At 39.6% G+C, this 13,510-nt stretch overlaps 1 protein-coding gene across 3 annotated transcripts in view; it reads left to right on the top strand.

The window, feature by feature from the left end:
• The first annotated feature begins 2,013 nt into the window (after positions 1-2,013).
• NR1H4 (nuclear receptor subfamily 1 group H member 4) overlaps positions 2,014-13,510 on the top strand; it is a 35,659-nt gene continuing 24,162 nt past the window's right edge. For 2 of the 3 annotated variants that reach the window (XM_075723330.1, XM_009492672.2), the window contains exons 1-2: positions 2,014-2,098; positions 13,104-13,466. In XM_075723330.1, the coding sequence (XP_075579445.1) occupies positions 2,014-2,098; positions 13,104-13,466 (448 nt within the window). Of the gene's footprint in view, positions 2,099-13,103; positions 13,467-13,510 lie in introns of those variants that run through there. The other variant, XM_075723343.1, reaches the window with a different exon arrangement.

Genomic DNA, 13,510 nt, shown 5'->3' on the forward strand with positions numbered 1-13,510 from the left:
TGATGGAATATAATCTTCAAGTCTGGCTGCAGGGGAGAGCCAATCCTGCAAGGAACTGCAAGGGTTGCATGCCTGTGGGCTGTAAGAAAGCTATTAAAGGGCTTGCACATGAGGAGAGGGTAGAGATGGCCTCTCTCCTCTGGTCTTCAAGAAAATCCAGAGAAACTTTCAGAAGCCCTCTGAAGATGCCTCATTTTGACGTTCCTCTTACTGACTGTTGCGAGGGTCCTGACTATGCTGCTGTCTTCTCCCATGGCAGAACCCTTGTAACAGGCTGTAAAAGGAACCCCCTCCCAAGGGTCTGTCATGGGCGGTTCATGAGGGAACTGTCTTGCAATTCCTGACAGCCCTTTGCAGCCATGCGAGCAGCCCCACCGCTTGGGCAGCACATACCTTCCCCAGCAAATGTGGTAGCAAGGCAGTAAAATGATTGGAAGTAGACATGAGCCTACTGGGGTGACTGGGCTGGTTGCCAACCCCATCCCAAGATACGTGGAGTTTTCTGCTATTGAAAAACTGTGTTTCTGTGCTAGATTTGAGACTGTGTGTTTACATGTTGTTTGCCACAAGAAGCCTATCTGGTCTGTGATACAAGTAGCTTTTGACATTTCTGAGTAAACTGTTTAAATTATCTGTCGGTAGACATTTAAAATGCATCTGTCTAATTAGAGAGCCTTTGTTTATGTTAAGAAAGAACTTAGTGAATCCTTACGGACAAATCTGAGTATAATTACACCATGTGTTTGCTGCTCTCACAAGCTACTTCCCAGTCTGCTTGGCACTGGGGCCTCCTGCTGCTTTCATGTTTTTGTCAGATGATTTCACTTCTGCTCAAGAAAAATGCTGAGCCCTCACTGAGAAGCAGATTGGGCTATAACTCTCAAATGCCTTCACTGAGTGGAAGCGTAATCCCAGGGACAGTCCCATGGGAATAACACCGAATAAAGAATTAAGACCATAAAACTAAGCAAAACAGATTTCTGTCAACTTTATGCAGATTCCTCTTGGTGTCTGCATAAACCCTTAAGACATCTCCTTGTTGGAGCTGTATGTTCTCCTGTTGCTGATGGTTCTGCCCCAAATGCATTCTTAAAGTGCCCCATCCCATTCACATGAGCCAGACCTGGGCAAGGGAGCCTCTTGCATGCCTTCCTCCTGGATGAGGTGCTGCTATAGCTATAGCCTCTGCTCAAGTAGGAGGGAATGGCAGGTCTCTTGCCTCTTATTTAATAGCCTAGCGGTTGGAGTGGGAAGGAGAAGACCTGGGTAGAGTGCCACTGTCAGCCTCAGGAGATGAAAGCTGCTCTATCTGACCCACTAGGAAAGTATGCTAGTGAGTGGGCACAAGCATCTCCCAACCTCCCCAAGCAAGAGTTGTATGGCTGCTTGAGATTGCAAAGGGAGTGGGTGGGCGAGCCTGGTTATTAGACCAAGGCTTTGCTTTCTCTTTTTGCCACCATTTTTCATGTTCAGACAGTAATTACTGAAGGCAAGATAAAAAGCCAGTCACTGGAAATTAAACTCAACTTCACTGGCTTGGAGTCTTCCATCCTAAGCATAAACTTGCACTTTTTCAGTAAGCAAAAACAATGAAATGATGAAAGGGTGATGAAAAAATAATGCAAACAACTGGCATTGCCATGAAGGGGGGCTGGGCAGCATGCCCTCAGCAGGTCAGGCCAGTGCTTCAGTCTGTGAATATTTGAATAAGACTGAGCATAAACTGCCATTAGTTTTAAATGAACAGCAGAAGGATGGCAAATAAAATATACCATAGCAAGGAAAAAACAAACAAACTAGATGCAGCTTTTTATTTAAAGGCTGAATTAGGTATTGTAACTTCAAGCCAGCATTTGTTACAGTAAATATTGAAACAACCTCCTGAATCCTGCCTTATAATAGGTACACAAACATGAGTTATGTTGTTTTAAATATTCTTTTTGCTTTATATCTTTCAGGGTCTCCTTTCAACCTATTTCTTTATTAGCATATTCCTCCTGAACTGAAGAATAAATGGGATCTGAAATGAATTTAATAGGACATAATCAGCTAGCTACTGCTGATGGATTTTCTCTTGCTGAAGGTCCTCATTTGTTTGGTAAGTCACCAAATTAGGTTAAAATAGCAAGCTATCCTTTACTCAGAAACCTAGAAGAAAATGCACTGAAATCTCAAGTCAAAGACGTGCGGTTGACATGTGCCAACCTTCTTGAATCTTCAATACCTATGGAAGGAATAACAAATAATGGGTCAGTGGTGTTAATATAATCCTGCACACTGTTGCTCTTATCACTGCTCATAGCAGAGCTTGTAGGTTGTTTTTATAACACTCTTCTAATACCTGAAATCATTCAGCAAAGACAGACCTTTGTATGTAGGCTGGATGTTATCTTCATGTGAGTCATTTAAATCAAGCTAAGCAGATTATTTTCAGTTAATTTGTAATAAAATTATACTGCAATGTACTTGCATTGCCATATTATGCAAATTTATGAAAGTAATTTCACCTAAATTAAAATCATTGTCTTATTGAGACCATTAAAAACTTATGCTATTAACTTCAAAGCACAAGAAAATTTGTAATGCAGACTGGAAAATTCTTCTTGCTCCAGTTCCACTGAATTTTTCAAGGCTAAGCATGGGTTTGTTAAAGAATGAAGAATTCTTGGTCAATATTTTATAAGCATGGGGAAGCTGTCTTCTGTTATATGTACTGCTAAGAAAAAAAAAAAAAAAAGAAGAGCGAATAATACATTTTTTAGCTTGTCTTTTGGCAGCAGAGGGGGACCTTTGTTGAGTAACATGATATATTCAGGGCCTCACACACAATACAGACCCCCACAGAAAGCTGCGACACTTCAGAAGTTTCCAGTCCAAATAAGACCAGAATATTGTCTTTTTGAGTGACGGAAAAATTGAAAACATTTCAGTTTCATCTATCTGAAACAAGAATAGTGGCTCTGCATCTCAGAGTCCCTCCTGCGGCACAGCAATTAGAAGCTGGGAGCATCTCTCCAAATCAGACCACTTCCAGTGTTCTGGCTCCATACAGCTAAACTAAAGCACTATCACTAATGATAAGCAAACCCCATTGCATTACTGTGTGTTATTGCTTTTTTCCCTAAATGTGTTGGATTTTGGTGGGAGCAATGTTTTTGCAGTTGTTAAAAAAGTATATGTAAATAGCTAAAGCACTTCCTTGCTACCTGTTAATTCCAATGTCAGGCCATGATATACAAAGAGGAGGATGATCAAATCTAGGGTGCCAAATTTTACATCCAGTCATCCCTTTAAAAGTCCTGCATAACTGAACTACTTCAGTTTTTTGTCAAGAAGATTTTCCCCCTGATGTCTACTGTTTCACTAATTACTTCATTATTTTTGAAGAGTAATGATCAGGTAGCTTCAAAATAAAAGGAAGCATGTTAATGTAAAATATTTTCCCTCCACACTGAAATCTCACTCGGAAATTGTGAGGCCGTCAGAAGAGGGATTGTGTCTCCCATTATAAGTATTCAGAGCTTAGCACAATGGAGATCTAATTCAAACTGACATTTCTGTAACAGAAAGAAATAATGCATTAAGGGGTTGAATCAGGGGTCCCATTAGGAAGGAGTCTTAGCACTCCTGCTGTGTTTCACTTAAGCTGACTTCTGTTTTGTATGGCCACTTGGTCCTGTTGTGCAGGACATCACTCAAGTCTCAGAAGTGAATTCTTTACAAATTTGGTGTCTTTTGCTTTTATAGCTGGAAAAAACCTTCAGAAATAATATGCAACTGAGTCCACAGAGAAGGTTGCTCATTGTGAAAACATGACTCCATCTCTTCAAGATGCTTGTAGGAAATGGTTTTGCCTCTCAATTTTATATTTGTAAACACTTGCATTTTTTGACGTTTAGTTTTGGCAGGTAGAGACTCGTGAATCCAAGGAAACAGGAAGAAAGCTTTCCTTTTAAATTACCCTTAGAATATATGTTTCTCCCAGGACTTCTCACACGTTACAGCTCTGATGTAATACAAGTGAGAACCTGCTGGCTTACAAACGGCAGCCTTTATACAAGAGTCTCCTTTTCCAAAGATGCATACTCACATTCTGTAAAAAAACCTTGGAAATATATTATCTTTTCATTATGCTTCACTCAGTCTACAGGGAGAGTGTTCTTAGACCTTCAAAAATAAACCTAAGTGCATCTCCAAACATTAGCACCAGGTCCAGGTCTCTCAAAAGAAATGTTGTCAATCATGAGTTGCTTGTGCTGTGAGCCTCATCACCATGGTAATTCCAGGGCACTTCCACGTACTCACCTTCGAGATTTCTAGCTACAGCAGGTTTCAGAAGAGTTTAAAGAAAAAAAAGGCTTTCTACTTTTCAGTAGTTGGGAATTGTATGTTGCTATTTTAACATTATATGTCTAAGGTAAAGTATCTCTTTATGTCTTTGGAGTTAGTGTGTTTTAACTGTAGTTTTTTAATTATTATCCTGGTTTTGGCTATGATAGAGTTAATTTTCTTCCTAGTAGCAGGCATAGTGCTGTGTTTTGGATTTAGTAGGAGAAGAATGTGGATAACACACTGATGTTTTAGTTGTTGCTAAGTACTGCTTATGCTAGTCAAGGACTTTTCAGCTTCCCATGCTCTGCCAGGTGCACAAGAAACTGGGAGGGGGCACAGCCAGAATAGTTGATCCAAACTGCCCAAAGGGCTATTCCATACCATATGACATCATGCTCAGTATAGAAACTGGGGGGGGTTGGCCGGGGAGCAGCGATCGCTGCTCAGGAACTGTCTGGGTATCGGTCGGTGGGTGGTGAGCAATTGCATTGTGCATCACTTGCTTTGTATATTGTTATTATTATTATCATTATTATACTGTTATTATCATTATTACTATTTTACTTTATTTCAATTATTAAACTGTTCTTATCTCAACCCAGGAGTGTTTCTCACTCTTACTCCTCCGATTCTCTCCCCCATCCCATCAGGGTAGGGGGAGTGAATGAGTGGCTGCGTGGTGCTTAGTTGCTGGCTGGGGCTAAACCATGACAATTATGTAGTTATAAGTCCCTGGAAAAAGGGGCTCAAAATGAAAATGAGGAAGGATCTTTAACCTAGCAGAAGTCAGGGTCCTTCCCTTCCACCCTGTCTTCCTGGAAAACTGCTTCTATTTTTCTACCTCACTATTCAGGTGATTTAGAAACATCCTAGATCTCTTTACAGAAAACATCTTTTTTTCTTTTTTTGAAGAAGTGGCCAAAACCAGATATATAAAATGCATCCTCTATAACATCTGCATGGGAGATCAACTTTTTCTTCCGTGTAGCTCTGGTTTTCCCAGTGAGGGAAGGGGACCCTTGATGACAAAAAAAAATCCCAGAGGTGCATGGGTCTTCATGGGACCTGTCCTGTTAAGATATTTCTCTTCCTCAGTCAAAACCTGTTTTTATCTCACAAGCCCCATTGAATCAAACCAGACCAGCTAGGTGAAGACTGGTCCGATTTCATATCCTGGACTGAAAGTGATACACCTATCAATCTGCATTTTTGAACCCCTGTAATTTAGGACTGAAATCCTGATCTCCTTTAAAACATTTGGGAGCTTTGTAGTTCACTTTAGAGCCATGAATTTTTCTTGTGGACACTTCCACCATGATTGACATAGATTGATCTGAGCTCATCCACTTTGCTCCACATTGGCTGGACACAAGCTGTGACCTAGAAGATGCTGAGGTGCATTGGCAGAGCACTGTGCTGAAGCTGACAAGCCTTGCTTTAAGGCAATAAGGCAATTCAGATGGGACAGCAAGACTGTTGCAAAAAGCTATTTGATAACATCTTTCAATTGCCTTTGAAAGCTTTTCATTTTAGGACCGATACCTGTGTTAAATACCCGTATCTCCATTATTTTATTTCTTCCAATGGTTATCACTTGCCCTTTTTTACAAGGGACTGAACTACTTTTCAGACAGCAAAAATGTCTCCTTCATATTTTAAATGTGGAGGGTAAGCTTATATATTTGTATGACATCTGAAATATATACAGCATTTGACTCAAACTGTCATTTATATGATAAGTAAGTAGCAGGCCTTTAAAATAATAGCCCCACTCTATTTGCTACGAAAGCACCTTATATAGGAGTTATTAGTATACAAGATACTAAGTGTGAAACTTCAGCTATCAGAAATGGAGTTATTTCTAAGAACCTGGAAAGATAAGTCAGTACTATTACATATTTAATTTGAATAAAGGCCTATTTTAAGTATTTTTTTGATGGCCTGACAATGTTTTCTTGTAATGTGACATCAAAATATAACAAGACAAGAAATGCCACCCTCATTGTATATGTCCCTAGTTGAGAAAGAAGTATTTTTAGGGTGAATGAGCACTCTTAAAACCTGTATTGAAATGGACAAGGAAGAATAAACAAAATTGAAACCTAACAAAAAGGAAAAGAAAGCAATACATCTAAACTTGTCTTAAATATTTGACAATGTAAGAACAACAAAATGTCATTGAAAATTGTTGTAGGCATAGAACAGTGCCTTAAAAGGCTGAGTCATTTTAGATAAATTTGTATTTGTTCTGGTTATGTTTTTTTTAAAAAAAGAAAATGCAGTAGGATCAAGTGTCCAAACTGATTAAACAGCTTCAAGATCCTAAGATATGTTAAATAACTACTTGTCTTTAGCACCATCTGGCAGGTGATGCAACATCTGGCTTCATCCCTGCAGAAAAGATAATTAGGCCCACAACAGACCCCCAAATCAAAAGGAAACAACCAACAAAAATTAAAACAGAAAATTGTGTATGTATAATAATTATGAAGAGAGACAAACAAAACAGAGTGGTAATCTGAGAAAAAAATTTAACAAGGAGTACAGATGAACGGGGTGCTGAGGGTGAAGGTCGCACCACTGAGCAAGGCAAAACCAAAATGCATTTGTGCGATGCTTTCTTTTGTTCGTGTGTGAGTCATTTGTGGGTCTTAGCCTGGAAAGGAGACTGTTTCATGAAATAAGGGGAATCTTGCAGTCTGGGGCTTGATTCTCTGCCTGTTTACTTCCAGGTGTGATCCTCAGACATACTTTTGGTCACAAATCTGTTGGTTGGGTCTTAGTGGGCTCACGAAGTTGTGCTAAACAAAAGAGGCCAAAGACTGAAAGAGGCACGGCACCCTTGACTGTCCATCTTGACACTACGCTACTCTTATCTTGCTTGGGGGCTCTGTTTTGGATTGCTTTAGTAGGTGTCTTTAAGACATGGGCTTACTCCAGGGACTGTTCCCAAAAAGGCAGCATGGACAAGACTGCAGTAAGTTTGGCTCCTTTTACCCTACAGCGTCCTCTAACACTAACAAAGGTTTGTACCTTTGTACCTTAGCTGCCATCAAACCAAGGCATGCCACACAGTCTTCTGACTTCATGCTGTCCCAGTACTGCTGTGGTGGCGTCCAACACAGCCCTCACAATGTTACAGATGCTTTGAACTGAAATGACATATATTAAACAATAATATCTGAGAGCCACAGGGAAGCCACATGGGCCCAGAAGAGTAAGGTCAGCAACAAAGGCGACGTAGTGTAGATGCATCCTGCCCACTCTAAAGAGAGTTAGAGTTACCCCTAAGCTACATAGATGAGAATCAAACTTTGATGTTTGGCTTTGGGGCAAGGACATCCCTCTGGCTCTCTTCTGTCTTGTCAAATAGATGTATCCAGTATGGCCTGAGCACTTTGGCCTTTTTTTGAGAATACAACATTTCTGTGCTTAAAAAACATCTGTTAATTGAGTCAGCTAAAACCTGCTTCTTGTGATACTGAAGTGGTTAATTACTGCACAGAACCACCTGACATTATATATTTATTGATAAAAATTTTGTTGTAAATAAACCACAATAGGTACAAAATTACAATGGCTAGGCTACTTGGAGGCATCCCCTTGAATGGTAACCAAATTTTACCCAGGTAATCTGCACTGGGAATGGACATTGCTATTGTTTCAGAGAGTTACAAACAAGTTTCTCTGTAATGAAGTTAATCAGTAAACTATATAACCTCTGGCCTGTGTCACTCCTTTGCCAGTCTTAAGGAAAGTTCTCACAGTAAAGAAGTCAACAGGATACAGACAAAGCAGAACTAAGAAGTTTTATTTATACATAGTGTTTAGGGGAAAAGCAGAAAAAGAGGAGGAAAGGGGGACTGAGTACCTTAAGGAGAGTATTTTTCTTCAAGAAATGGTCAGACTGAAGACAGCCTAAGGTAGGATATTGTTGTGTTCTCGCTTGGACATGTTTGTCATTGGATCTTGTATTCCTTGAAACTGTAGGATGATAGAAGGTTATTTAAACCAAATTATCTTTAAAGATCTATAAATAATTTGTTTAGAGTTAAATCAGGATTTCATTAATGTTATGATTTCCAAATTACTTAATCCTGAATCTTGTTCATATAACTTTAAGTGCCTTCATGAATATCCTATGGAGAGCTGGAGGTTGATATTTTAAGCTTGCTTAGAATTCTTTCCCCTTTAATTAGCTTTATATTAATGGAACAATAAATTTTACATTGAAATGTGATCTCATTGTAATTTCTATAATATTCTGAAAAAAACCATGTTATTCTTCAATCTGCATGTAACCTCAGTATAATTCTGTGAATTGAAAACATTTTCTTTAGTTCCTACAAAGAAAATTCCCTTTCACTTCTACAAGCTGTTAAACCTACATCAAATATTTTTTCAAGTCTTATATAAAATATTCTGTGTAAAATTTAAAGAAACAAAAGCAAAACTTTCCACTGAGTTTCAGTTGCAAATGATATTGTGGAAAAATATTTGTAAAATGATGACCATATCCATGTGAAGGTTTCACTTTGATGTTGGTAAGCTTTCCAGTTTCTGTAAAATGTTTTCCATTGAAAAACATTTATTTTCAAAACATAATCTAAAAGATCTACACCTATAAATAACATCACGTTTGTGTGCACTTAAGTAGTCTTTAAAGATGTAAAAGGTATGCTTCCAAAAGGAAAAACAAATAAAGGTGTCAAAATAGGTAAGGCCACATAAATATAAAATATTGCTGTATTCCAGTGAGCTCGTTTCTGATTTCACTTTCACTGCTTTCTACTACTGCACCTCCAGCAATTTCAGTGGGCTAGCTCATGCCTTACAGTAGCGAGAGACCAGCCTATCTCAGACTTCTACAAATATCTGGATGAAAGCATATGTACATTTCCAGTCGGCAAGATAAGATTAATTTTCTTTTGTGATAAGAAATGATTTGTTCTAGATTCGCATGTACTTTGTAAAGCGTAATTCCAAAAAATCAGTGTGGTTTTCAAATATCATGCAGAACAGAGCAGTGCACCATACGCATCTGAAAGCAGAACCCCTTCAGCTTTTGTTGGAAACCTTGTGCACGCAGAGGACTGGGGAACAGAGCTCAGACCACACTTTTTGGATTAGGCCATAGAAATACTTTGTCCTAGTAATTTCAAGGCATCTAGTTTGTATTTCAACCTCATCATTTGTTTCAATTTTTTAAGATAATATTTCAGGACACTTCAACTAAAAAAACCAAAACAGTTTCATTTTGAAATCATCTTTATGGAACACCTCCTCTGTTTTAAACAATTATTTGTAGGAATGATTTCAGATCACTAATACTTTGGAGCAGACCATTTCTTGCAACTTTTAATTCTAGACTCATTGACAATTTTGTGGGAAAAAAAAAAAAAAATGACAAATGTTTTTGATCTGCTCTGGGTGGAGAACGGTGTTTCACTGAGTCAGCCCAAGTTGGCTGCTTTCTAAGGATGAAATATAGTTACCCACCAAGTCCTTCACACAGGTCTATTTAAAGAAAAAGAAAAACCAACAAAACAAAACCCTTTAAGCTACAGTGCAAAAACCTACATAGTTACAACCTAATTATCTTTAAAAATCAGTCTGGTCTCCATAACTGTAGTATCCGAGCACTCCCCAGAGTTTTAGCTGTAAATCTGTTTTACATAAACCAGGACCATGTTCTCTCAGTCTCTCTCGACCCTGCCTGTTCTTCCTTTTCCCTTCCATTGCTGTGAGCATGGACCCGATTCAGCTGAACTGTATAATGTGTGCCTGACACAGAAGGAAAAAGAAGGAGATACAGGCTGGTTGTTTCGCCCTCCCTCCATATTTAACTTTATACATTAAGACTCAGATTTTTTTGTTTCCTCCAGAAGCAGCATAAAATAAATGATTGTGAAGATTTTTCTAAACATATCTGTAACCCAAAGGGATCTACAGTGGTTTAAATAAACACCCGATATTGTCTCAGCATGTGCTGCAGTTCTTTAGCAGTTATGAGTTTTTTAACAAGCCCTGAGACTATTTTTTTTGCTGTGGAAGGAGTGTTGCCTTCTCTTCTTGCTCTTTCAGAGGCCCTGAAAGGGCGAGACTGAATCAGAGAGACTGAATGACATGTATAAGGATTGTGCATCTCACAATTAACGCCAGGTTTTGTACCTGAAGTACCTTGACCAGACTTAACGAGTAGCAGTCTCAACAAACAGCAAATACAATTAAAGAAAGACCACCCACTCATTAAACCTATACCAAACAAAAAAGGTCAGCATCAAATCATTGATGTCCTCACCCTTTATGTGTTTTGTCACTGCTGCAGCTGGCAGGCATCAGTGACAGTTTGCATTTGATGCATGAAGCTGTAACTTCACCTCCAGGCTCTTCCACAGAGTCCTCAGATGCCTGTATTTGTCTCAGGTCTCTGTCTGTCTATGCTGTTTACTTAAAGGGCAAAAACTTGGGTTTGGAGATCGTCTTGTGCTATTCTGCTTCTGCTAGTCTAGTACTTGGGGCCCTGGCCTCTTCTGGAGCAAATAAATGCAACCATAATTAAACTAATTGTTAATAATAAATGGCACCATTATTCTCATTTGGTCTGTGTCACATTTTTCCAGACATATATCTTCCTGCTCATTCTTGAACTGGGACCTCAACATTTGCTATTGGCAAAGATGTGCTGCGGATAATACAGCAGTCGCATAAATCCCCCAAACACTTGTATGGCTTCTGCAACATGGTAAAGCAGAAAGGGCAGAAGGTTGCAGAGCAAGAGTGTGAGACCTTGAAAGTGAAAAAGTAAGTGAAATGAAAAGGTTAGCTTCTGGCACTAACTGAAGTTAGACAAAGGAGAGGGAAGAATCGCCTCTACAGATTTTTATTCTTTGTTGTCTTTACAGATGTTCCCTCTTCTTAACTGTTAGCATTTCTTCATTGATTCTGATTCCTCAGGAGTGAATGAGACTTGCCAAGGAACTGAGTTTATGTCAGCAAAAATGTTTTTGGAGTGTTTCTGAAGTAATGGTCACCAGTGAGCATTAACCTTTGATTTCCTTGTAAATACTGCTGTTGACTCCAATAAAAGTGGGACTCAGCATCTTCCTGGAAATATGCGCTATTTTTCTCAGATTTTCTTCTTGGAACTAATGAAGGAATTGTGTCAGTGTGTTGTGGTTTAGCCCCAGCCAACAACCAAGCACCACGCAGCTGCTCGCTCACTCCCCCTACCCCGGTGGGATGAGGGAGAGAATCGGAGGAGTAAGAGTGAGAAACACTCCTGGGTGGAGATAAGAACAGTTTAATAATTGAAATAAAGTAAAATAGTAATAATGATAATAACAGTATAATAATGATAATAATAATAACAATATACAAAGCAAGTGATGCACAATGCAATTGCTCACCACCCACCGACCGATACCCAGACAGTTCCCGAGCACCGATCGCTGCTCCCCGGCCAACCCCCCCCAGTTTCTATACTGAGCATGATGTCATATGGTATGGAATAGCCCTTTGGGCAGTTTGGATCAACTCTTCTGGCTGTGACCCCTCCCAGTTTCCTGTGCACCTGGCAGAGCATGGGAAGCTGAAAAGTCCTTGACTAGCATAAGCAGTACTTAGCAACAACTAAAACATCAGCATGTTATCAACATTCTTCTCCTACTAAATCCAAAACACAGCACTATGCCTGCTACTAGGAAGAAAATTAACTCTATCCCAGCCAAAACCAGGACACCGTGTTTTCACGAAACAGCAAGATGTGCCTTTCTCCAACAGAAAATATGAAGTCGTTTGCAAATAACTTTTAAATTACTTTTTTCAGCTGATTGACATGGGCTTATTTTAATTACACCATCCAGGGACTGCTAGATGTTATACTTGTAGTACAGAAAAAAATGACACTTAAGTTGTTTACATTTTTAAACCTGCTATTTCATGGGCAAAGTTAAGGTAGCCTCTGGATACTGCGTCAATCCCAACAGGAAAGGTTGTCATTCCTAGTACCACTGCCAGATTTGTTGTCAGCTCAGAGGTGCTTCATATGAGAACCGCACAACTGCACTGAGTGTCACAGGCTTGTAGGGGCCGGGGACCGGGCTGCAGAGGCTGGCTTGGTGGCCACTGGAGGCTGGATGGCAAGAAGGTTGCATTTCACCACTTATATTAGGAATATCTTCCCTGCTTCTTTATGGCAACCTCACTTTCCCCTTTCAGGCTTTTCTAAAACGTGTATTTCATTTTCTTAGTCGTCATCGTCTTAAGCCTCACTCTTGTGTTTCCCCAGTGCAGTTTTCTCATATCATGACATATTCATTCAGCATGAAACAGTAATTAACACAATGTTTGAGTCTTGATCTAACTTTCACCAGTGCCGTAAGATTCTTGTCTTTTGTTTGGATTTCTTTTATTCTGCTGTGAGACCTAATTCAAGTTGCAGGCTTCTCTGTGGTGTGGATTGCTCTTTCTTGTTAACTGAACATTTATACAATTAGCTGCATGGTACCTTTCAAGATTTTTTCTTTTTTAATGTAAGTGCCAGTGCCAGACATTTCCATCAATAATAAAGGAGTGGCTGAGAATGGTTAAGTTAAAGTATCTCGCAATGTATTTGCATAGGACCAGGACCACAGCAAATCTGAGCTCTGTCAATGCAATCTTTATGACTATTCCTTGTTTTTGAGATGGATGTCTGGAAGTGGAAACTTCTCTGATACCTGCAGTTCCATAGTAGTAATAGAAATTGCTTTTGCATTATTATTTTCCAGGTGTCCTTTCAGAGCCAATGAGTTCTCCAGTGCAAGAGGTAGATGTGTCACCTTACACACAGTACAACAGTGTGCCGTTTCCCCAAGTTCAGCCTCAGATTTCATCGCCACCTTATTACTCCAACCTAGGCTTCTACCCTCCGCAGCATGAGGAATGGTATTCCCCCGGGATGTACGAGCTCAGGAGAATACCCTCAGAGACCTTTTTCACAAGGGAGACGGAGATAATGGATATCCCTGCAGCCAAAAAGCCTAGACTGGCTCACTCCACGGGAAGAGGGAAGGGAGAAGAGCTCTGTGTGGTCTGTGGTGACAAAGCCTCTGGGTACCATTACAACGCTCTTACTTGTGAAGGATGTAAAGGTAGGATGAAATCAATTACAGAATACAATTGAGCTAATAAGCAC

This window comes from Pelecanus crispus, chromosome 1 (genome assembly GCF_030463565.1).
Source record: "Pelecanus crispus isolate bPelCri1 chromosome 1, bPelCri1.pri, whole genome shotgun sequence".
Classification (NCBI taxonomy): Eukaryota; Metazoa; Chordata; class Aves; order Pelecaniformes; family Pelecanidae; genus Pelecanus; species Pelecanus crispus.